General features: G+C 42.1%; 1 protein-coding gene across 3 annotated transcripts in view; it reads right to left on the bottom strand.

Moving 5' to 3' along the window:
- The window catches only part of JAK1 (Janus kinase 1), a 124,217-nt gene that overhangs the window by 30,276 nt on the left and 67,752 nt on the right, over positions 1-26,189 (bottom strand). For all 3 annotated transcript variants that reach the window (XM_046000318.1, XM_046000326.1, XM_046000312.1), the window contains 6 exons: positions 18,813-18,895; positions 15,937-16,135; positions 12,376-12,499; positions 6,324-6,477; positions 2,568-2,731; positions 374-716 (listed from right to left, as the gene is read on the bottom strand). In XM_046000318.1, the coding sequence (XP_045856274.1) occupies positions 374-716; positions 2,568-2,731; positions 6,324-6,477; positions 12,376-12,499; positions 15,937-16,135; positions 18,813-18,818 (990 nt within the window). In that variant the 5' untranslated portion in view covers positions 18,819-18,895. The remainder of the gene's footprint in view (positions 1-373; positions 717-2,567; positions 2,732-6,323; positions 6,478-12,375; positions 12,500-15,936; positions 16,136-18,812; positions 18,896-26,189) is intronic.

The raw sequence follows: 26,189 nt of genomic DNA, 5'->3' as shown, positions 1-26,189 counted from the left end.
GGATAATTGGTAGTAGTACACTCCTCAGGGTTTTTTTTTGGGGGGGGGGGCGCATAAATGAGTAATACATGTAAAATGCTTAGAAAAGTACCTGGTACATGGAAGGTGCTCAGTAAATGCCTGCTATTACTATTATATGACTACATATTAAATAGGCCATTGTTCTGTTTCTCTATGTCCCTACAGAACTCAGTAAATGCTTACTCCGATCTACTGCTGCATGAACACACCAAAAGATACATGGTCTCTACTCGAACACACTCAGCGGCTGGGGGTGACAGACATGTGAACAGGTAGTCCCAACCAGATCAACAGAACAGGTCTGTTCTGATGCACGTTGGTCAATGCTGATCAGCTACCCACTACCACTTACATTTGGTTTCTGTCTCCACTGGATTCCAAGATTTCCAGTTACCATCACTTCATAGTAGAGAACATTTCCACTGTCATTCGGATGAAACCAATTCATCTCATTTTCTGATGAGATCAGTAACATGGAAGTCTCAAATATTTCTGCGCCATAATGTTTTGTCAGTGTTTCCAAGGTGGCCAGGTACTTCACCTTTAGGTCATGAGTAGATACACTGCTGTCACAAATAGTCTTGTTGTTAAATTCCTTCAGGAAATCCTTGAAAACATTATTTATCCGCATCCTGGTGAGAAGGTTCCTCTGTCTGATGGACTTATTCAATGTTTCTGGAATATATCGCTTGTAGCTAAAACAAAGTAGAAAAATAGGTCTGTCTTTCATGTCCAGGTCAGCAGAGAACAGTCCAGAAACAAACCCAAGTCTACAAATCTTCCTTCCATGTGTTGCCCCATGAGAAAGGAAGACATACCCCCAGGGGGGTCTTAGATGGGTTAAGCACGAGGAGAGGATAATCACAAGGAGAAAAAGGTGAATAGGGACTGGAAGAGAAGGAAAAACATGTTCCACAGGTTTTACTGAAACAGGAATTCCTGCAAGTATCATCCAGTTTTCTGGGTCACAAAGGCAGGCAGCAAAACTGACTTCGTGTGTTTGCTGGCTGCTGTCGCTGTTCCTGTGCTCGCTGGTGCCCATATACACTGTTACTAAGACTCAGCCTCAGTTAGACAGTGGTTTGAAAGGTGTCAAGAGTGATTATAGATATTCTGTGTATTCTACTTTCAGGTCTGTTTTATACTTTCTCTATAAGATCACATGCTGCTTTTGTAAGAAAGGGGAACACACACAAAATCTAAATACAAACGACTACGCGTCTGCCACATCAAAGTGTCCCAGATGTGGTAAGCAGATTGACAAGGAAGCTGAAGGATCAGTTACTTACACTCCTGCTGATGGGAGAGTATCTATGACTAACAGTCTCAACAAGAAGAGTATGAACACCCATGAACGAAAGAACAAATGGGGGACCAGACAAGTGGGGAGACTGGTCTGCCTATCACTGCCAGGCCTGAGATGGCATCTGGCACTGGGCAGTCCCTGAAGCACAAATGCTCTCTAACAGTGGGAAACTGCGAAGTTTGGAATTTATCCCCCAAACACTGTAATATTTTATTTTATTTTTAAAGATTTGATTTATTTATTTGAGAGAAAGACAGTGAGAGAGAGCACAAGAAAGGACAAGGTCAGAGGGAGAAGCAGACTCCTGAGAGCAGGGAGCCCAATGCGGAACTCCATCCCAGTACTCGGGGATCATGACCTGAGGATCATGACAGTTGCTTAACCAACTGAGCCACCCAGGCACCCAACACTGTAACATTTTACGGTAAGGTAACAGAGAGGAAGATTAGAGGAGAGGTGTCATTTTTCACCTTAGTCTCAAGACAAAGGACAGAGGAGGTGCCCAAAGCAAAAGCCACAGAAAAAAAACAAGAAGGCAGCAGCAGAGTACGAATCCAGCCCCGGCTCACTGAGGAGCAGCCCCCTGCTTTGTGCTCACTCCCTGCCAGACTCTGGCCCGGGACAAGAGATACATGGAGGAAACTTCTGAGAAAGCGCATGCCACCTATCACAAACAATACAGCTCTAAATAACTCATTCTTCCCAATGAGATGTTCGTAAGAACTCCTTAGTAAACACACACACATTTTATAGATAGGTGAAATTACACAGATTGAACATTTCTTCATAAAGACTTGATCATGAATGATATTTTTGAGTAAATACAGTTTTCTTGCGGTAACATCATTCACATCAGCCCCCATGGCTCTCTGGTGAACTCTAGTTCAGGCTGCCTGTAGAACATACTGAGAAGGGTGTTAACATGGGTCCTGCACAAAAGGAAAAGGGTAGGGATAAAGAATAAAAATCATGGGCAGAGGTACAGGAGGTAGGCACGTAGCCCACCCATCTGATTGGCATCCCTAGCCCAGAGCTTTCACCCAAGTCAGCCAACATTCAGTATCACGTCACCATTATCATTATAACCGTGCTGCCTTTTATAAATGTTCTAAACCAGATTTGGGCTCTGCAGAGAGAAGGGGTCAGCCAAAAACTGGCAGCGGTTACACGGAGCCGGGTGAGGACATATAAAAATAGCACCATCCCCACAATCAATTCTTTAGCCAGCAGGAAGATTTACCTGATGTCCTTGGGCAGTTCTGGCAACTGCATCTTCTTCATCATGGCGTAGTGGGAGATGGCCAGGACAGCCATTCCCAGACACTCATTCTCGATATCGTGCCCATCCTGCTCGGTCTTGGGGTCTCGAATGGGAGCCAGGCATTTGACCAAATCATACTGTCCCTTTGGAGCACAGATGAGAAAAAATGAACCACCACTGAAGTTTCAATAGTCCACCCCGTCTCCCACACTGTTTCCCACACAGGGAGGTGCCACCCAGAAAAGCAAGACAGCAATGAGACTAACAAGGTCTACAGTTTCTCTGGCACCAAAGTTCCTTCTCAACAGGTGGGTATGGAGGGGCTCAGGAAATGTTCTCAGGTTAATTCATTTGTTTAACAAATATTTACTAAGCAGTGTATTAGCTGCTGCTGAACAGCATAAACACGTGAGGCCCCTTCTCAGGGCTTATTTAGAAATGATGGTGGCCAGCGGCGCGGACTGGGCTCAGAGAGCACCTGGGCAACGGAGGGTGACAGCTGGCTGGGGTTGGCTCTCTGGTCCTGCAAACATATGCTGAGATATCCTAGCCTGGGAACTGGGTGTATAACAGGCATGGTACCACACTCTGTTCTGAGGTAGACTTAGAGAAAGGGGAAAGAATCCACATTTTACAGTGCATCATTACCACACAGAAGTTTATCAGCATCTGTTGTTTAAGTTCTAGTAGTGAAATGTCTCACCAAAATATGCCCCTCTCCCTGGTGGAGGGGCACAGCATCCCAAGAGCCAGTGAGGGTTTCAAAAACAAAAAAGAAAACTAAAAATCAGTACCTGCCACTTGTCTTGTACAGAGTAATGACGATGATGTCAGTGCTAGCTCCCCCTTCTTGAACCCTAACCTCAGTGCTCGACACTGTGCTAGGTTCCTTTTTATTTACTGTTTCACTTAATCTTTGCAACAGCCCTATGAGGTGGATGCTGACATCATCAGCTCTACTTAATGGCAGAGGAATCTAAGGTACCCAAGGGTTAAATCCCTTCGCTCACTCATTTGGTAATTACTGATTACCGAGAGCCAATTATGGACCAGATGTCATTCTAGGTGCTGGGGATAAAGGCAATGCCCACCATTGCATTAGCAGTAAGCCAGACTGCATTCCTGACCTCAGGGAGACTCCGTGCTGAGAAGAAAGAATAAACAGAAATAAAGAGCATCAAGCAGCTACAAGAGACAAAGTCAAGTGGAAAGACAGAGTGCCGTGGGAGCCAGGGATCTAGCAAGCGGTAGGGGACAGTCAAACCCAGATGTGACCATAGTGCTCTGGATCTTCAACACTGCGCCACAGCCACTAACCCCAAGAGCATGGGATTCTTCGGCCTTTCTCTAGCTGGAACAGAGGCAGACGTGAAGTCTGGGGGCGGTGTTTGTACAGAAGTAAGACACTCACTTTCCCTGAAGGGACTTCGGTTTGGTGGTTTCTGGACAGAGGCTTCTCACTGCTGCAGTTCCTCTTCCTTCCAAGATAGGACTGCTTATTTTTCTCACATACAAAAGGGACACTGTTCACTTCCATAAACTCCTAAGGGCCAACAACAATCGTCTCTGCCAGCAATGTGTGAAGAGCAGAACAAAATCTGAAACTATTTTGTTTGGCTGTGATTTTCTGTAAACATCACCATATAACTGCCTCAACTAACTCATCCCTGAACCTCTCGAAGGTCAGATTCTAATGCAATACTTAGTCTTGGAAGTATGGCACGCTCTTCCCTTGAATATATAAAACCGGGAGATTGAACAAAAAAATGATCCATCTGAAAATGGCCAGTTTGTTTTATTTTTTCCACACACTACCTGCCCAGGGCTGTACATTTCTGTTGTCTCTAAGGCCAATCCTAAGGTATGTATGGAATCAAATGCAACCAGAAACTAAAGCTGTACGACAGAATGTAACTGGGACACAAAAATCGCATGTGAAAGTGTATCTTAAAGAAATAATACGACACATGTACAAATACATGTGGAGGCTGTCCACAACACACTGTTACTATAACGATGATAGCATAATAGGGAAAACTTCAGAAAAAACAAAAACGTTCACAAAGAGGAGATGAGTTAAATAAATGAGGCCTCTCCCTCTGGATTACAGCCTCATACTCACTTCTTACCTGCAATCTCCAGAGGCATCTCCAAAAGAGAATGCCTAATTCCCACCCCTTCTCCAACCTGCTGCTCTGTCTTCCCAATGTAGGGAAGGACTCCATTCTTTATCGAACACTGCCCCAAATCATCTTTGTTACTTCACATTCTCCCCCTTTCCACAGCCAACCCATCAGCAAGCCCTATCAAGTCTATCTTCAGAACTGCAGCTCCACCCATTTTTCTCCAACCCTCCCTCCACCACAGGAGGCCAAAGCAGCATCTTGCTCTCACGTGATCTGCCCGTTGTCAGCCTTCCTAGTCTCACTCCTTATCACTCTCCTCTCCTGCAGCCACGCTGATTCTCCTCTCAACTCCTGCCTGCCTCAGAGCCTTCCCACATTCTGTTCCTTCCCTATCAGACTCATCCAACCAGGGAGATTTTGCCCTGCAGGGGATATCTGGCAGTGTCTGGAGACATTTTTGGTTGTCACACCTGGTGGGGGAATGACATCTAATGACTGGAGGCCAGGGGTGTGGGTAATTATGCTATAGTGCATAGGGCAGTCCCTCACAGCAAAAAAACTATACAGCCCAAAATGTCAGTAGTGCTGCTGCTGAAAAACTACAGGCAAGAAATACTTTCCCCTCTCCTTCCTGACAATTGCAGACTCCTTGTTCTTCCAGATTCAGCACAAGTGCCACCTCCTTAGAGACCTTATCCAATCTTTAGATCTTCCCCCTCTAACCCCCTCCCCATATTCCCTATCACAAAAGCTTTTTCCTTTGTGGCACTTCTCACAATTCTTATGTATTACCTATGTATCATTTCATTTGCTTATTTGTTTTCTGTTTGTCCAACTTGGTTTCGCATCTCCTGCTTGCAGAGACCATGTCTGCCTTGTTCCACACAGTACTCACAGTACCGCAGTGAGGAGTACACAGACATCCAGCAGTAAGTATCTGCTGAATGACTGAATGATTAGGAAGTCATTAAGACAAAGATCTATATTTCTAATTGACATCTGAAATATCATCAAGAGGATGGATAAAAAAGCAGTTAATAAAATGGTATTTTCAAAAACTACACAGAACATAATAAAGACATGTATGGAAAAATCAGGAAGCATATCACCAAAAATATTCATTATCTCAGATAGGGTAATATAATTTAGGCAACTCTAACTTCTCTTTTTTTGTCTAGCTTTGAATCTTCCTACCCTACTATTGCTGTGACACAGGGCAGCCACCTCCTTCCTCCCCGAACGTTACTGCCTGCTAACATGTCCCCACCTTCGCCCCACTGAACTACACCCTTCCTCGCTTGCAGCTTCCCTCTGCAGCTCCACGGGAGGCACCACAGGTGAGAAGGAGAATGATAGGAGATGAGGGGTAAAGAGAGGAATAGGGAAGAGTGAAGCCTCAAAATCCCACAAGTGGGACAACCAGTCCCTAGGCACTGAATCTGCTGCCTTTCTCCTCACCTCAGGTTGAGTCCAAGGACAGCAAGGACTGCCCACAGAGCAGGTCCCACATCCTAGCTCCCAACCAGGTCAGCTGTCCACGGGAATGTGAACCTTGTGATGCCCGACCCATCGTGGGAACTCCAGGTTCTCCTGGGCCCAGACTTCTTACCTGAGCAAACAGATATTCCAAAGAACTGGCATCAAGGAGAGGGGTTGCATCTGGGACCTTTTTTTTCTCATAGCCATTTTTCTGCTTCTTTGGAGAATGTCGCCATACAGACTGCTCATTATCATTGGTCCCATGCCAGTTGGTGAAATAGAACCTGGAAGGCAGGAAAATAAATGTCAATTTTGGGAAAGGGTACCTCGGAACGCATGGGAGAGGTGTCCTGATTGTACCCACAGTGTTTGGTGCTGGAGGCTAAACTTGCCTGAAAAGCAAGCAGACAGACTGTCCTTTGAGCTGTGGAGCACTTCACTGGTTATAAAGTCCTTTTTCTTTTCACTCTTACAAACACTCTGTGAAGAGCGTCCTGCCAGAACCTGTCTATGACTCAGGAAGATAAAGTGACTTTCCACTACATCTTCCTAAATAGGAAAATACAGCTGACTAGAACCAGAAGTTGGCCCAGTCACTCCCTTCACCTTTAATAATGCCATCCTGCCTTGAATCCAAGACCGATTTTATGCCCATTTCAACATTTCTGTTCAAACATTTTTTAAGTTTCCTTGTATAATCAAGATGTACAGTTAATATGGCAGTGGCTCCTATTTCCCAGACCACTGTTATTAAATTGATACTTTATCTTACAACCAATAAAGTTAAAGTAGAAGAAATACATGAGCACTACTACAACCATCAGTTTCCAGTGGTATGAAGTTAATAAGCACTTTATGCCATTACACCCTTACAGGAACTGCACAAGGTAGATTCTGCTGTTTCTATTTTACAGACGAGGAAAACTGAGGTTCCAAGAAGCTAGGTGACCTGACGACAAGCCTGCTCTCTTAACTACTGCTTGCCCCTGCCACCTATGAGAGAAACACAGCAAGCTCTGGGGGGTGTGTGAAATTGACTAAGCTAAGCTGCTCCAGCCCATCTCTAGGCTACAGACTCAGCTGGTACCCGGGTCTTTCTCCCTTGATATGCCCATGTGCTGACCAAAAACAACTATGGTAGGAAGAAGCAACAAATAAAATTTCCTCCCAAAAAAGTGCTACCACTAAACTCAGACATCCGTCATTGAGCTGTATGTGCAAAGCTTATATATATCAGGCCCTGTGCCAGGGTGGATTCAAAGGGCATAGTCCCTAGTGCTCTGGAGTTCCTTGTCTATGTGTGTATATATGGCAATCGGTCAAATCCAACAATAGCAATGAAGTAACATAAAAGGGGCATGTCTCATAAGTAGGACAACAACACTGTGACTTTCATGGAGCCCACAATTTTTCCTTCATAAAAAATATTAAAGTTATATTTCATATCTGTGTTGATATAAAGATTAATATAATCCAGGCTACATTACATTCATTTTTTCTCTGATTTTAAAAGAAATTAAAGCACTTTTTTGAGTCCCTAAACAATATTATGAGCCCTAGGCATTGTGCCTAATAGGTAAGTAGTACCTGGACAGAAGAGAGGCTTTGATGAGGTGCCAAAGAGGGAAAAACTGCCCTCCACTGCCAGGGGAAGTGGCAGGGAAGGGAGGCAAGGGCTGGGAAGAGAAGCTGGGACCAGTATAAATAAATGCCAGGCTTCAGAGCCGGGATGGTACACAGCTGGCAGAGAAGATTGCAAGGCTAGCTCACGTGAGGCAGGATATCCACAGACAAGCAGATACCTATGGCAATAGTCTGGACAATGCCGTGAGCTCTGTGGGGGCAGAGGTCTCAGCTGTCTTGTTCAGCACTGAACCCCCAACATACAACAGACACTTAATACATGATTATTGGAAGAATAAATGACAAATGAACGGACTAGTTCGAGAAGCCGCCATTAACATGGAAAGGGAAGGGTGGATAAGGAAGTTACTATAAAAGTAAAAATAACATTTTAAAACTTTCCTGGATTCTATATAGCCCATCTTCCCTATAATTTACAAAAGTGACTGAGAATCTGACAGTGGGTTTTGGTGTCTCTCCCTCACACACAGAAAGAACCATATATCCATGGGGCCCGTGTGTGGCATGAACCACAGCTGTGGAACTGTCCTCTCACACTCCTATGCGAGGCGATCAGGCCCTGTCACGGCAGAGGCGTGAGGCTATCAGCTGAGGAAGCGGCTGGCATTTGTATTCTCGCCAAACTGAGGAGTCTACTCTTCAGAGTAGAACTGGACAGAGCCCAGGACAAGAGGACTCAATGAGGATCAGTGATCTCAGGTAAACAGAAAGTGAGAGGTGAACGGGTTTACCAACTGAGTAAATACAGAAAGAGCTGAGACTGGGGGAGAAAAAAAATCCATGAGAACACAGCCAGCTACTCTGGCTACCAAGTCAAGTCCAAAACAGAAAGTTTTTGTCATTCACATAATAAGCAGACATCTGCTAGGAGTTCTAGGGATCTGCATGGAAGGAGACAGGTGAACAGATCTAAACAGGATGATGGAGATGGTAGCGAAGAAATTCTGAACATTTAACCCGTGCCAGGCACTCCTTATGCAAACATTCAAAGCACGGCTCTCAAAGAAGGCATGCAGACAGGTAAATTCTGTTTGGCAGTGGAAGACGGTGGTGATGAGAAAACGAGAGTTGTGTGCAATATGGAAAGACACCTGGGAGAAGGGGTAAAAGGATCTCCAGGATGGAGGAGGTTGCTCAAAAGAGAAGCACGGAGGACAGCTTCTCTTTGAACCAGTCCAAGGCACGGCCCCCTTCTGCCAATCCCACTCAGTCTCTATGAGAAAGAGTCCTCAGACCTGGTAAAGCCAACAGCCCAACCTACCCTCTTTGGGCAGAACATCATCTTCAATCAATTCTTTGAAGCTGTTGTCTGAGCCCTGTGGGACTAGCTTTGATTTGGAAATCTTTTGGTAAGATGTTCAGACAAGATGAGACTGCGGGAATCAAACTAATGGGCAGCTTTGCTACCTCAGTAATGGCTAAGCAGAGCCTAAAGCTAGGCTGGGTCTCTAGAAATTGCCCATGGTCAAAGGCTGACAGCCTTCTATTTAATAAGATGATGAAACAAAAAACAAAAACCTTTAAATCAGTAACTACCAAAATCAACACCTTCCTAATTTTGTCCTAGTAGGACAAAACCAGAAGGTACCTTGAAGAGAGAAACTCTATACTTTGTTTTAAATTCAAATGTAATTAACATACAGTGTTATATTAGTTTCAGGTGTACAATATAATGATTCAACAATTCTGTAACATTCCTAGAAGAAAACACAAGCAGTCATCTCTTTGACATCAGCTTCCGAACATTTTTTCTAGATAGGTCTCCTGAGGCAAGGGAAACAAAAACAAACTGAACTACTGAGAGGACACCAAAACAAAAAGCTTTTGCACAGGCAAGAAAAACCCTCAACAAAACAAAACACAACCTAACAAATGGGAGAAGGTAATTGTAAAGGACATAGCCAATAAGGGACTAATATCCAAAATAAAGAACTTCTACAACTCAAAACCACATAATAAATAATCCAATTAAAAACTAGGCAGAAGACACAAACATTTTTCAAAGAAGACATATAGACAGCCAACAGACACATGAAAAGATGCTCTACACTCCTTTTCAAAATTAATTATCAGGGCACCTGGGTGGCTCAGTGGGTTAAGGCTCTGCCTTCAGCTCAGGTTATGATCTCAGGGTCCTGGGATGTGGTCCCACATCAGGCTCTCTGCTCAGCAGGGAGCTTGCTTCCCCTGCCTCTGCCAGCCTCTCTGCCTACTTGTGATCTCTGTCAAATACATAAATAAAATCTTAAAAAAAAATTATCAAGATGTTCATCAAACTTGGGCCACACACAAATTCCCAGTATTAGAACATGCTAATGAAAAAAAAAAATAAAAATGGCATAAATAAATATAGTATAACAGCTGCGTAGATTCCTTTTCAAAATGGCGTGGAGGAACGACACAGGAAGGAAGAGGGAGGGAGAGAGAGATAAAAAGATAGACCTATCAAGGAGATATGCCTTCCTTGCAAGTTTTTGAGGAAACTATATTACAAATGACTGCATATTCTAAGTTTACATATAGATATTATACACAACAAATTCTCCTTAGGTTTCTATAGAATCTTTACTAATGGATAGTGAAAGATCAAGAAAATATTTTTTTTCTTAAAAAGGAATAAAACATAGGCTTATATTAAGATATATTATAAAAAAACTATTAAAAGCATTATCTAAAAACAGAAAATTAAAATTGAAGCACAGAGTATTTCCCAAAATAGAGCTGGGATTCCACTAAAATAGTCACTAACATTTGTTTTGTATTACACCTTTTTTAGTGGTGAGATTATGAGGTTTCAAAGTTTTTGTAGTTTGTTGTAATGCAAATGTTTTAGCTTTGGGTGGGATCTTTTTTCCAAGTTCAAAGAGTCTGTGGTAACAAAGCAATATCCTGTTGAAGCCCAATGTCAGGTACAAAGTTGAGGTGCCAAAAAATGAAGTAGCCCAGCACTTCCTGGCAGCTAACCGAACAAGGAGGAGGCAAAGATAACTAGCTTTTAATGGTGAGTGAGGGACACACACACACACACACACAACAAAGACCAACGTCTCAGGAGGGCTCTGGGGTTGACAAGAGGATTCACTAGGTGTGACTCTGGGTAACTCACTTCTCCCCGAAACAACTGCAATAGTTGAATTAGGTAAACTCAGGTCTCATCCAAGTCCCCAATTCTACCATTCCAGATTCTGAGCCAAGTGGAGAGATCTACAAGGAAAGACTAGAATTCAGTGACATGCCCCCTTCCTGGACTGCCAGCTGCAAAGACACATTTTAATGCTGGATCACAGAGCCAACCCTTGAGGCCACAAAAAGCAAGATTACACTTTGAAAAACAAATCCAAATATAGGCAGAAGGCTCAGCTGGGTGGAGTGAATGTTTCCCTAAATCTGGGGCGTGAAATCTCATATGCTACACATCTTTCCCCTTAAAGTGAGACCTTGGGTGAGTATAGAAAAAAAAAAAAAAAAAAGTCAGCCCTAGGATGATTACCAAAGAAAGATCTGGTTCAACTGCCACTGAGAAAAGCACCCAGGCCAGTCTGGAATGTTAACAACTCTACCAACTTCCCAAAGGAAACAGCAGCTAAGATATTGGGGAAAGCCTCCCAGATCCCCCAGGGCTTTTCCAGCGGGCCCCTACATTCCATTAGCACCTGAGGGAAGCCACGGATTTCATCACATCTATGTAAATTCAGATGCTTTTCAAAAAGAATTCACCCTTTTTATAAGCTCTTTTGCTAAGTACACATTCACTTGCGCTTAACTAGTATCCAACAGACCTATTTTCAATTCTGGGTACAGCACAAATGGGCTTATAAACTCAAGACCCTACAGTGAAGTACTGACTATCTATGCCACCCTGGGAGACCACGTGACATCTAAGAAAGTCTAAGATATAGGAGAAAAGGCAAGTACTCATCAGAAGAAAAACTTGGGTCCCACCCACTAGATAAAAATATTCAGGGAGTGGATCACAACATCTACCCCTTGAGAGCAAGACCAACCTAGGATTTCTAGGGAACCACTTCAAGTGGTGTTTCTCAAACTTTCTAGCTGGAACTTTTAAGAAATCATTTATTGTATCATGACCTGGTACATACACCTGCATATCTCAAACAGAAGTTGTGAAAAAACAGTACTCCTAGGATATGTGTGTACACCGGTATTACCTATTCTCGCCTGTTTATTTTTATTTATTTATTTATTTATTTTTTTAAAGACAAATTCTGGTCAAAACTCACTAAATTAAACTAATAACCATGACTCACTGCTTGAAAAACTCTGCTGTAGGATACTAATTCTATTCAAAATACCCTCTGCATCATAACGATGTCTTTTCTAAAATGTGGCAGACGGTGGTGAGTGGTGATCGAATTCATCTTGAATTGTATCTCAAATACTGAAAAAGTCCTTTCTCAGACCAAGCAAATACAAAACTCACCAATTACAAAATGACTACAAATCTTCCCAGTAAGTGACTCAGGGCTCCAGGCTGACTGTCACACCCCCACAAGAGGCAGTCAGGCGGGCCCCCATACCTCATCCGGTAGTGGAGCCGGAGGGATGTCTTGTCGTCAACAGTGATGGCGCGATTTGGGGCATACCAGAGCTTGCTGTTCTCGTCATACAGGGCAAAGAGGTTGTGACACAGGGGAGAGATACCTGGGGATAGGTAAAGAACATATCAGAAAATTAAAGACAGATACATTAGGCCATTTGTTCCTGAAGCAGGATGTAAGAAAAGACAAGGAACTCTATCTGAAGAATCTAGGTCACATTTTTATCCTCTCAGGGCAAATATGACTTCCAACCATGTTTAATCAGGCAGTTTTAATCATGGTAATTTAGAACCATGGCTCCCCAGGAATATGTACTGCAGCTCCTGGCAAACCAGACTAAACCCATTTGAAAATAAAAGTCTAATGGTATTTCTCATCACGGTGTCTATGAGAGTCTTAATAAATCCTGCCTAAAAGAAAAAGTATGCCAGCCCACATTCCCAGATCCCACCAGATGGGCAGGCACCTTGCTAACCCCAGAAACATTCTTGGAGTTTGGGAAATCCCCAATCTGTCTCGTACAGAAATGTTTTTACCAATTCTAACACACTCTGATTATGCATTAAACATGCAAAGAAGTTCCTGGCAGTAGTACACGAAATCATGAGTTAGAATAAATAACCAAAGTGATTTTTGTCAGGATAAAAATCTATTACTATTAATAATAAATACACTTCTTAAGTACTCTGTATAGTTATCATAAATATTTTTTATTAGTAGCCAACTAATAAGATATATGCTTAACAAAAGTGGTCCTATAGTGCTCCCTTGACTCCCCCACCACCAACTGCCTCCTTTGATACAGGAAGGGTTAAAAAGACAAAGGAGATTCCCAGGCCAGGAAAGCACCTTTCCACTTACTTCTGAGCCCATAATTAAAATTACACAGACTTGTGATCTAAAAGCATGGGGGAAGGGAAGAAGGTGGTAATTGCACATACTCAATTATAACTGATATTTTCATGCATGACCAGGCCTCAAGCTAAGACACAGTCAACTTAACCGAAAAATATTTGGAAATATAAGGTAATCAGCACTTCCCAAATCAGACCTCTGAAGCAAGACGGACACTGACAGGGACCCTCGCTGCCCCTGCCTGTCCATTTAGCCACCAACTCTCTCCAGCGCACACACTGTGTGGAGATGCAACAAATGCCTTGGCATCCTGATGCCGCCTCACTGGAAGCCCTCAATTCCTTCTGCTCAAGGTATCTGGACTCATCCCTCAGAAGTCCCTTTTAACAGAGAAGATGGGGGTAAACTTCAAAGAGCATTTTTCCTTGGGAACAAAAGCAAATGAGTTCTACATCCAGTATTGTTAAGACTATGTTTTAGGTATACTGTAGTTGTTCATTCATGAATTGGCCCTTCTGAACCGGCCTGGAAACCCAGCCTCTCCTCATACGTACATAGATTTGAATGTGCACTGACACGTACATACTGAAGCGTAATTTGTAATCAGCTATATGTATTCTACCACAGGTCTGACTTTAATACTATTCATACTTATAAATAGGAAGATCAAAGATAGCTTTTTATACAAAAGTACTGAATAATGGTAACAACACCACTAACATTTACTGAGAGTTAAGTGTCAGGCATCAGGCTAACACACTGTACACTGATTATCTTTTAATCCTCTTGACACTTAATGAGGTAATTAATGTCTTTGCTATTTTACAGGTGAAGGAACTGTGGCCTCCCGAGATTTAGCCTGATTCAAGGCTACTTGGCTAATAAAATGCAGAGTTACGATTCAAACGAAGACAGAGGTAATGAGGAAATAAAATAATGAGAGCTGAAAGAACAAAGAGACCATATCTTTAATGGACAATAGAGAAGAAAACAATTCTGCCTCTAAATACCACTTACTATAATAATAAGCAGAGCTATAAGAACATGTGGCATTCTGTACTCATACACTTTTAAAATTAATAAATGTTTGCAACACTCCCCTGAGTCAGTTATCAAAGAGTCCACTCATTCTCTCCAGACTGGGCTTGGAAGCCGGTGCCCTACACCGACTGGCCCTGAGCCCGGACCTACAGCAGATTCAGTGGCTGCATCTGCCTGCAGACTCAGGCTCTCTCCCCTCTTCTGTAGCAGCAGCCCCTTGCTCTCTCATTAACTGCAGCCCAGCAATTCTGTACAAACACCATGGCTGGGCTAACCAAACCCCAAGGGAAAAGAGAAAAAAGACACCCACCTTAAAAAAATACATTAGAAGCAATAATTTACATCTAGTTGTTTTGCTAATTACAAATCCTTTTAAAGCTGAGGTCAAAAGCTGGTTCCTTGTCTACTTTGCTATCTAGTCAAAACAACTTTAAAAGATTAATCCATTTCCCCCCTCATAATTTACATAGCTCAGCTGATTTTATCTAATGTCCTGTTTAGTTAATAAGGGCCTACTACACTCTTCCTTGTAGCATCAACCTCTCCCCTTTTATTGGAACTCTGGTATTTAAAGCATTTGAGGCAGATATATATAGATATATATATATATATATCTATATATATCAAGAAAAATGGGTTCCTAGACAAGCTGTATCACAAACTAGGTAAGTATTTCTTGAAATGTCTCCATTATCCCAATATAATTGTCCTGAGGGCTAAAGATGATATATAAATGAAACACAGATCAGACCATTGGCCATCATTGCTAGTCACACCATCATCATAAAATAATTGAATTTTTTTTTAGAAACAGCTTTATTAAGATATAATTTATATATTATAAAGCCCACCCATTTTAAGTGTAAATTTCAGTGAATTATAGTATATTTACAGTTATACAACCATCACCACAATCCCAGTAGGTCAGATCGTATATTTACATTTCTATGATTTAACTTTACTAGTTATATACAAGGAGGTAGAAAAAAGCTATGACTGATTCCAAGTTCAAAGGATAACAAAGAGGGCTTCATTTTGTTATTCAGTTTGGTTTCTCACCTTCCGAGGGCAACAGGCTAACTTAAGTAAGACAAGGTTCACATGGAGGGGAAAAAAAAAAGACCATGTTGTTCACAGCCTCGCTGCCCTTTTTACAAGCTGGCATTCCGACCAAGCCACAAAGTGACACTCAACTTCTCACTTCAAGTCAGAATCATGGGGGAGGGAGCAGGTTAAAGTGGCGAAAGGAAGGATCACACTTTTCAGAAGAAGTTTTGAACAATCATTCAGATATTGAGAGATGCCATTATTGAGCCTGTAACTTTGTACTCCCTGTTTTTATTCATTTAGTGCTGATATGATTCCAGTTTCCTAGACATAGGGGAAATAAAAACTGAGCCTCCACAGCAGGCAAGCATCATTCCCTGGTATCCCAAAGTCATGAGTGACAGAGCAAGAACAAACCATTTTACGATCAAGAAAGTGAAAAGTCAAACTCCCAGAATTAAAAATCACTGGCCTACAGTCAAATGCAAATAAGTGGCAGAGGCAGGGCAGAACCCACAAGCAGAGCTCCTGGGGGCCAGAGACACTGGGATGCCCCTGCTGGACAGCGGAAATGTGCGCAGGGCAACCCGTACTCACAGCATTCCTGCGCAGCCCTGATGCATATCTCCTCCGCAGTGTACTCTCCGCTGCCCAGCCGGAGGGGCTCCCTATCAGAAAGATAGAAGAGCACTTCCACTCCTGGCTCGGGGGCCTCCAGATTCACCTCCGTCTTCTTGGAGCTCCTCATTTTAGCACAGAAAGCCATGGCATTGCAGTCCTCTTTTATATTTAGATACTGTAGTGGAAGGAAAACGAGACCGTGTGGTCATTCTACATGCTAAAAGTTCGAGGGGTGCAAGAGAATGTTAGGAAGGTAATGGAAGCAGGCAGAACTACCTCTCAAGCAAGTTAAGTACCTCTCCCTGCACCTTCCCTCTCTGAAAATCAAATGCATCAGAAGGTATAAGAGGTGAAACCATCCACTCTAATTACACACATAATCCATTATGCTTTCTAATTATGATTAGATCATGTTCTCAAAAATCAGAATAATTTTAGACACAGCCTAAATTTGTTTTCTCTATTGGCACACAAGTAGTTGTTGAAAAATGTGACTCATTCTGGAACTACTGATGTTGATGCTACAGCTAGCTCTACCAGAATCATTTCACTTCTGAATTGACCCATGGCACAGATCGAATGGTCTTTTAACTTTAGACAAAGTTATCTCCCACTAACCAGGAAGCTCAGTGAGGGCATGAACCATGTCTTTTCTATCCTCATGCCCCCTGAGCCTAGCCCAGGGCTGGCTCTGAGATGGCACACACAAAGGGACTACCAATTCGGGTTCATGAACCATATGGAAGTGTTTTGAAAATTAATGAACAGAGCCAGGTCCCTGTCACTCCACAGGCAGGTAGGAGGATGGGCAGCACTTTGTGACAGGAGAATGAGGGCTGGAAGCCTTGCTTTGAAGAGGTCAGAACTTGCTGGTGAGACCTCTGCTCCCCTCTAAAGGGAAGGTAACAAGGATTGAAGAGCCAGCCTCAGCTACTTAGCCTTAGACGAGGCAGAAAGTAGGGAGAACAAGGGAAAACCCTATATATTTTTTCTTCCCCTCACTCTGACACCTATCACCTACAAACTAACTTCCCTGACCCCAGGTTTCTACTTTCCTTCTGCCTGCCAAGCCAACCTTCACTTGGCCCTCAAAGTAATGTCTCTGTAACACATATCAGATCCTCCAAAGGCTTCCCATTAATCTACAAGTGCCATCTCAAACTCCTCACAGAGCCCCTCCATTGCCTGCCAGCTAGCTCCCCGCCACCCCCCTCAACCTTATCTTCCATTACTCCTAGCCTCTGACTTCACGCCTAAAACCAACAAAGCTGCCATTCATCGTTCTTGTCACTCCAGCTCCCTCCCCATCCTGTTTTTCACACCTTCCTGCCTTTGGTCATCCTGGTTTCTCTACCAGGAACACTTCATCCTCTTCATGGCAAGCTGCAATTTTCTTTAGAGCTCAGCTTGGACATTACCTCCTCCAAGAAGCACTTAGGAACCTCCATCCCATCCCCTAAGTTAGATGCCCTCTCCCAAGATCACCTCGCTGCACTAATCACACTGGGTTACGACCATCTTATGTACATGTCTGTCTCTCTCAATCATATATGCTGGGAGTTCCTTAAGGGCAAGGACCATGTCACTCATCTAGTGACATCATAGGTATTCCCAGTACCTAGCACAGAACCTTACATTTAATAGGTACTTGCAGAATGGCCCAAGGAAGCTCCTCCAAACAAGACAAGTCACAGAGTACAGACAACAGCCACAAGTCTTTTCACCGAACTCATGTGCTTGTTTATTAGCTGCCCTGGTGAGGCAAGATACTTACAGGAGAGACACAAATCGGATATGCCTCAATGCTACAACTGAGAGGCACTCAATTTTACTTGTTTCATCTTAAAAACCAGAATCTTCCAGAACACAGGCTGTAAGACTAGCTCATAACTTACCCTGAGGGTTCAGATCAACTGTCAAGGAAGAAAGTTTTTAGGGGCGCCTGGGTGGCTCAGTGGGTTAAGCCGCTGCCTTTGGCTCAGGTCATGATCTCAGGGTCCTGAGATCGAGTCCCACATCGGGCTCTCTGCTCAACAGGGGGCCTGCTTCCCTCTCTCTCTCTCTGCCTGCCTCTCTGTCTACTTGTGATCTCTCTCTGTCAAATAAATAAATAAAATCTTAAAAAAAAAAAAAAAAAAAAAAAAAAGTTTTTAAACCCAACACTGAGCTCCCAACTCCACCCCACAATGAAAAATAGACAGGGAAAACAAAACAGCCGCAGTCTGCTTTACAATGTAAGATAAGCCTTTGTCATTGAGATCCTATAGAGGCGTGGCATGGGAAGAATTCAGAGATGGGGTTATACCCTTTCACCCCAAGGAAATGACCAGGTAAGTATACAAATTATATTATGTACAAGGTGTGGCACCACTTAAAATAAGAAAAACCACAACTGACAATGTCCAACGGGAGACGATACAAAACAAGAACAATCAACACAAAAGATTACTATACAGCTGTTAAAAAAGGTGAGATAAAGCTACATGAACCCACACTGGAAGACATACAGGACATACAGCAAAGTGAAAAAAGCATAATATGTATAATATGACCCTTTTGGTCATGCATATGCATAATATGGAAAAACATACAATAAACTGTTAAAGTGTTGAATATCTAGGAAGGATTATAAGGGAAGTTTACCTTTTACTTTGGAATTCCTATACTTCCATACTTGGGATTTTTAAACCAGCATACTCTAATTTGGAAACGAACAAAAATTAAAATACTGATACTTTAAAAGTAAAGGATATAAGAGCACATAGCCCTGTAAGTCCAAGATCAGTTTCATTATTCTTTCTAAAAGCTATTTTCCTTTTGGCCCTTCTTTAAAAATATGCAAATGTATATACCTGCATTTATTCGGCTGTCCAAAGTCCTCCAAAAAGCAGACTGGATTTTCTTCTCTACTTTCCAAAGTCCGTTTAGAGCTGGGCTAAAAACAAGGATAAATAAATAAATCAGCTGCAGAGGTAATTGCATCAGAAAGTAAGAGTACACTTTTATTAAGGAAGCAGCCCAAACCATAAGTGGGCAGGAAAAAGCATTTGGGAGGAAGAAGGAAAAAAAAATTGGTTAAGGACACTGAGAGGACAGAGAAGCATCTCAGAAGATGGTATTTTCACTGCTTTAAGAAAGGAAGCCAGGGACTTTGCTTCCTGGCATAGAATGCCCTGTCTAGTTTAAGTGAGGACCCTGTGCTTTTCCATCAACAACCTCCCTCCTGAGGCTGTGAACAACAGGACACCCAAAGATACACGCTTTTACTTCCCATTTCCATTTCCTTTAGAATTACCCTCCCCCAACCTGGCCTCATTTTAATGGTGAAATATCATACAATACGGTGAAAGGGGGAAGGCCTAGGAATAAATCTAATGAAAAATGCTTTTTGTTCACCTAATATTTTTTGAGCCATTCTTCCTTGAAAACTTAGGTAGCAACATAAAGATACCAGCTTGATTCTGTAGAATTAAAGTACCTGATCCCACCATCTTCATCACCAACCACCACCCTCCACCTCCTCCAAAACATGCACACAGAACTCTCTATTAACAACTCTCCAGATGCCTCTCACAAATTTTTTAACAGTAGAATCAAGTAATTTTTGTAACTAAGGAGTAACCATCCTTAGTGGTTTCCGAGTTAAGACAGATTACGGTCTGTTTTCTGCCATTCATTCAATACATTTCATCAGAACTCTACATTGGGAAGTGCACAATCCCAAGCAGAAGTATGGCAGAAGTACAAAGCGGGTGGGGAAAAGGAGATGAGTATGGGTAACCTCCAAGGCTGCAGGCCAGCATTCCCACAGGACCTTACGATCAAAGTGGGAGATGGCACAAATGAAAATATAAAAGCAATCTAAAATCAATCCCGTCACAATGTCGTCTTCTGGAGGCCAGGAAGAGGATACAAGTAGGAATTCTGATATGACAATTTCGACTTGGCTATTTTGACAGGGACAATGTTAACAAGATTCAAAGAATAAATCCTTATGCTCTCAGGTTTTAGAAATTTAATATAATCAATTATTTTAATTATGTGAACAGATACCCTGCCCTGCATCAAAAGAGCAATGTGAAATTAGTTACATGCTAATTAACACTTTGCTTCAGCTCAGAATCAGAGTTTCAAATGTCACATTTAGGAAATTCATTATTTTGAACAGTTCTTCATTGCCAGAAACTGACCTATATTAGGAGGCCACAATAAAGAACAGGAACAATATGGCCCCTGCTTACATGGAGCTGACAGTCTACAGTGGAATCAAACAACGATGCACATAAAGGGGTAATTATAAAGAGCTTAAAAGGCCATGATGGAAAAAGAGAGAGATATAATAAGAAGAGTGTCATCTAGTGCAGGACTCAAGAGCGAAGTAATACTGAGCCGAGATGTAATGGATATCCAGGGAGGTGGGGAGAAAACAGTAAAGGATTAGCATGTGCAAAGGTCCTGTAGAGGGAAGGGGCTAGTCTCATCTCTCCTGCTTTATAAATGGGAAAACTCTCCAATACTCTTTTTTACCTGGGCAAAGCACAGCACTATTGGTTCATCAGCAGTATTTGCTAACAACATGTCTGGGGCCTCTCTGAGTATTCCTGGAAGCATGCTATTATATGCTACTGCCACGAGGAATGAAAATGGACCAGATGGACTCCATGCTCTAAAGCATTAAGAAGTCTGCTCCAAGGGCACCAGGGTGGCTAAGTGGGTTAAGCCTCTGCCTTTGAGCGGCATTGCTCTCTACTCAGCAGGGAGCCTGCTTCCCCCCTCTCTTTCTGCCTGCCTCTCTGCCTACTTGAGATCTATCAAATAAATAAATAAAATCTAAAAAAAAAAAAAAAAAAAAAAAGCCTGCCCCAAATCAGGAAAGGGACACATACTCAAAGCTTTTCAGATCAGGAAGAGAGCTATAGGTTCCACTAGCCCCCAGCTCCTTAACAAAGAGTACAGCATAAATCCTTTTATAACTCACAAAGGATTTTAAAATGCACCACCGGATTGCATATTATAACTTGAACTCAAAAGTCACAGGGTTGTTCTGAGCCTCATCTAAGATTTGAGAGTCAGCCAAAAATTACCAAGGTTGTTCAAGAACTAGGATTATATGAAAACCTATAGTAATGGAGAGTTTGCTTTTTCCATTAGCCTTCCCTACTGCAAGCCACACTATACTGAAATCAGAGAGTACTTAATTTTCAAACTGACCCACACTATTACTGGACAGGACAATAAAATGGTATCGACTTGTGGCGCTAGCTTAAACTCTTAAGGAAAACAAGATCAGTAACAGAATTTCTAGATAATACACATTTACTATGATGTTTTTATATGCTGATTCAATAACATCAAAATCTCTGCTCTCAAAAACTGACACTCTAATGATAAAAATGTAAAGACACCCATAAAACACTTAAAAGACATGCTAGACCGTTCTCAGTACTTAAATCTAAAATTGCTGATCCACTTTATATGAAATGACACCTGTCCTCATTCAGGATGAGAAGTTTTTTGCTGCTACAGACTGTGCAAAAGCTTCACTCAAATAACATCTCTTTCCACATAAAGCAAGCAAGATGCTCTCTATTTATTTTAAGAACAGGTAGGAAAGAGCAAGATCAGTTTATAAATACTCTGGATAATTCCAAGAAATCAATTCAAGCTTCTTGTTACAGATACAAAAGGAAAATCTTTAATGCTAAAAAAAAAACTGGCCAGTAGGAATCGCACGATACCCTTTAAAAATAGTAAGATTCACTGGGTCCCATTCCCAAAGCAAAGAAGCTCAGAAAATGGGAAGAATAAGAGTGAGTAATCAAAAGCTCTTTGATAATAGCGGCAAATTCTTCCACACTAATTTACTTATAAAATTTCAAGTTTTTGAAAAAATTGCTTTTCTTTCTATGATCAGAGGACTGGTTTCCTGGTCTTGTAGATGTTACTTTTCATTTAAAAAGGGGGGGGCAGGGAAATTTTGTGGGATCTCACAATTCTTTGATTTACAAAGTCTCATACAGGAGACAAGTATATCTGATACTTCCTGAATGAGGAAGAACTAACAGAAACAAAACACAACTCTGTGGGTCTGAACAGGGATTGGCTACAACAGAGGAATTTTACAACTATTTTCCAAGATGTTAAACTCCCAGAAATCTATTAGTCTGAAGATAAAGAAACCCTCTTACACTGTCAAGGACATCTATTGAAATACAGGTATCTATGTAAGGGAAGAATATACAATTAAACTTTGAATAGTGAAGAGACATAGAAATAGACCATGTTAATATTCGTAAGTATGATCAGAATAGGATGGCTTTTGGCCAAAGGCCACTGTCAGATTTACACGATAAAAACAGACTGGATGATGGTTAAAATCAATGACAAGAGTCAGACTACAACACTTTGGGTATCTGGTTGTTTTTACTAAAACACACACAGTGAGTCACTATATGTACACCTTAAAGGAATCAAAGCTTTTGGTTTGGTTTCCGAAGTAGAAAATACAAAAGTTGAAAGTTAAAGTATGACCAAGAAAAATTGAAAAGAAAAATATGTAATTTAGAAATATTTCCTGAAATCAGCTGCCTAAAAAATTTTAAGACTAAATTTCTTAGACCTTAAAAAACTATTTCCGTAGGCACAGCCCTAAGGTCAGGGAGCAAACCTAATGCAACAACACAAGCTCCAAGAGGGCAGGGACTTTTGTCTCTTTTGTTTAGTGCTGGTCACCAGCACATGTTAGGTAATCAATAAGTAATCAAATACAGTTGAATCTTGAACAACACAAACGTTAGGCACACTTGCTCCCACACCATCAAAAATCAACATATAACTTTTTATTCCCCCCTCCAACTTAACTACCTTTGGCCTACTGTTGACTGGAAGCCTTACCAATAAGACAAATAGTCAATTAACACATATTTGTATGTTTTATATATTACATACTATATTCCTATAATAAAGTCAACTAGAGAAGAAAATGTTACCAAGAAAATCATAAGGGAGGGGCGCTCAGGTGGCTCAGCTGTTAAGCATCTGCCTTTGGCTCAGGTCATGATCCCAGGGTCCTGGGATAGAGCCCCACAACCAGCTCCCTGCTCAGCAGGAAGCCTGCTTCTCTCTCTCCCACTCCTCCTGCTTGTGCTCCCTCTCTCGCTGTGTCTATCAAATAATAAAATCTTTTAAAAAAATTAATTTAAATGGAAAATCATAAGGGAAAGAAAATACATGATTTTCAGCACTGTACTACATACATATATATATATATATTTTAATGTATATTAGTGGACCCATGCAATTCAAACTTCTGTTAATTAAAGATCAACTGCAGTTGTTAAAGGAAAGATGAAGGTAATAAAGTAAGCAACATTACTGAGCTGATACACAACTAGCAAGTGTGCCCCTGGACAAATCATTTTAATCTCTGAGCCTTAGTTTCCTGATCCCTCAATCTGAGAGGAAACATCCTGCCTAAAGGATCAGAAAAGATCTTTCAAAAAGTCTTCATTGAGCTCCTACAATGCCTTTTTCAAACAGGGCTGTTGATGTGGAAGTGCCCAGAAAGGTGTTAAGTGCTAAAGCAATATATTGTAGGCTTCATGGCAAAGGCCTTAGGCTGTGAGCCGGTTTGAAGAACAAAAGAATACACAGGGATTCAGAACAAAAGCCTGGCCATAAATGAAGTTCCACTTCATAAATCTAGCAGGGCAGTGAAGAGAGTGAGCCATCCTGAGCGGGGTGTGAATCCTACCTTCCCCACCTACTAGCTCCTGTCATCTTCAGCAAGCTACTTAACATCCAAAACTTCCATGTTCTCAGTTATAAAGGGGAGGGGGCTAAAAATGGCATTCATCTCACAGAGCTGTTAAGGGTTAAGTGAGTTAATGCAAATAAAGTGCCTAATGCAGAGCTTACCAGGCAGCAAGCATTCACATTCTGGCCCTAACTTCTGTTAAATGGATTACATCTTGATGGAACACAGTTCCAGTCAAGGAGAGGAAACTCCAGTCTATACAGAGTACCAGCAACATCTCATGAGAGGAGCTGGGCACTTTCCACTTAATTCTCATAAGCGGGGGAGGTTTGAGGCCAGTCAATGGAAGTGCCGGAAGTCAAACACAGGACTCCTGATTCCAAGGACCGCTCTTTCCACAGCGGGCAAAAGCTGCTTTAAAATGCCCCTGATCACCTACATCACTGTCTTCTCTGACTTTTTAGTATTTCTCACAGCCTAACATCCACCCAGGAGACTGAACTCATTCCAAGGCTTTCCCTCCAGAGACTGAAAGAACTGTCATTTATTTTTTTAAACAGATTTTTTTAAAAAAAGATTTTATTTATTTATTTGACAGAAAGATGGAGAGCATAAGTAGGCAAAGCGGCAGGCAGAGGAAAAGGAAGGATCAGACTCCCCTCTGAGGAGGGAGCCCGATGCGATGTGGGATTCGGTTCCAGGACCCTGGGATCATGACCTGAGCTGAAGGCAGACACTTAACAACTGAGCCTCCCAGGCACCCCAACAGCTGTCATTAACAAAAAAAAAAAAAAAAAAAATTGAAGCACCCAGGCGCAGCCCGCGTGCACACGGACCCACCTTGAGGCATAAAACACGCACCGAGCTAGGGAAAGAAAGCATCTCTGCTTCCCTTGCAGTCTCCTCACTAGGGACTCTGCTCCTACATGAACTCTGGAAGTGACCTGTGTCAGTTGCTCCCAATACCCCCTGCCTTGCTGAGACCCAGAGTAAGTGCTCAGATGAAAGCATCACAAGATACTGTGCAGAGTGGATGGATTCTGGCCAAAAGGACGACATAATCTAAATACAAAATCTGCTATTTTTTCCTGTCAGCAAGTCAGAATTATGGCTTTTCTATATGCCATTCCTGCCACACAGAATAACTCACTTCTAACTATAGCAGCAATTCCAGGAATACCGGAGAACCGTAAGTGCTGCTTCATTTACAATAAACTTCTAGGGATGATCAAACAATCAATGCCAGCTCTATGGGTCAGGGCTCTCTGCACGGCTCCCAATGAGCCTGCTTACCCTGAGAGACAATTTCTGATCAAAGTAAATATAGTACTTTGCCTAATTAAAGTCAATAAGTATTTTCCTAAAAGCCGCATTGTATCAAGATGCTTTGCTACTTTTCTTTTCTTCTTTTACCACTAATACATCTATAATGTCACTAAAGAACACAGAATATAGGGGTCAGGAATATGGTGGCAGGAGACACTCCAAACACGGTGGGGAGAATGACCTGTCTTCACCTTATGTGCTTTTCAATCATTCATCCCTAAAATACATATTAAGCACTTGTGCCATCGCAATAAAACCTTACATTTGCACGGTACTTTATAGCTTAAAAGGGCTTTCACATCTATAACCACATTTGAGTCTCATGGCCCCTTTCACAGATGAGAAGATTCGGGTTCAGACATTCCCACAGTCAAGTAGCCAGTGAGTGGCAAGACGGGGCTCAAACACATTTCTCAGCCTCTGGCTTCACTGCCTTTTCTCACTTTGCCCCATTTCCTTGGTCACGGGGCTTTGGCAGAATCTAAAGAAGCATCACAATTAAAACTGAGCCCACCAAAACCTTGCCATCCATTAACAGCTGGCAAGATAAACAGATCCATGGGGGACCTCCAGACAGTGGTTGTGGGGGGATGCGGACAGGCAGTAGGAAGAGCAGGAGTCCATAAGAGAGGGACAGTGGAATCGGTTTCCAGCTCTGAGGAAGACAGAAGATTTAAAAAGACAGAAAGGAAGGGTGTGGCTGTTCTGGAAAAGGGCCAGGCAAAAAGAAAATCACAGGGATGAGTGTATAAAAAGGAGGGACCATGTAGGAAAGAGGGAGAAAGCATGGAAAGGTGAGGGAGGGTCTGAATGAGGACAGGGTCTGTGCACCAGCTTCCTCCTGCGGGCAACAAGAGAAACCACCCATAGGAGCCCTGGTTCCAGCCTGGTTCTGCCAGGACCTGCCTGGTCTTAAGCAAGCCTCCAAAGCTTTCTGAGCTGAAATACTGTGTAATAAAAAAAAAAAAAAAAAAAAAAAAAAAAAAATACTAGATGACCTCCAAGGTTCCTTAAAGAATAGAGGTCTGAAACCATATTATGCCACATCTTAACACAGCTAATTTTTCATTAATTTGTATTTCCAAGATGACATGCTTCAACAACTTCTTGCTGATGATGCATCTGACAAAGTTTGAGGGTAACTGTA

This window comes from Meles meles, chromosome 1 (assembly GCF_922984935.1).
Source record: "Meles meles chromosome 1, mMelMel3.1 paternal haplotype, whole genome shotgun sequence".
Classification (NCBI taxonomy): Eukaryota; Metazoa; Chordata; class Mammalia; order Carnivora; family Mustelidae; genus Meles; species Meles meles.
Note: the sequence above shows the minus strand (reverse complement) of the source record. Positions and strands in the feature narration are given on the sequence as shown.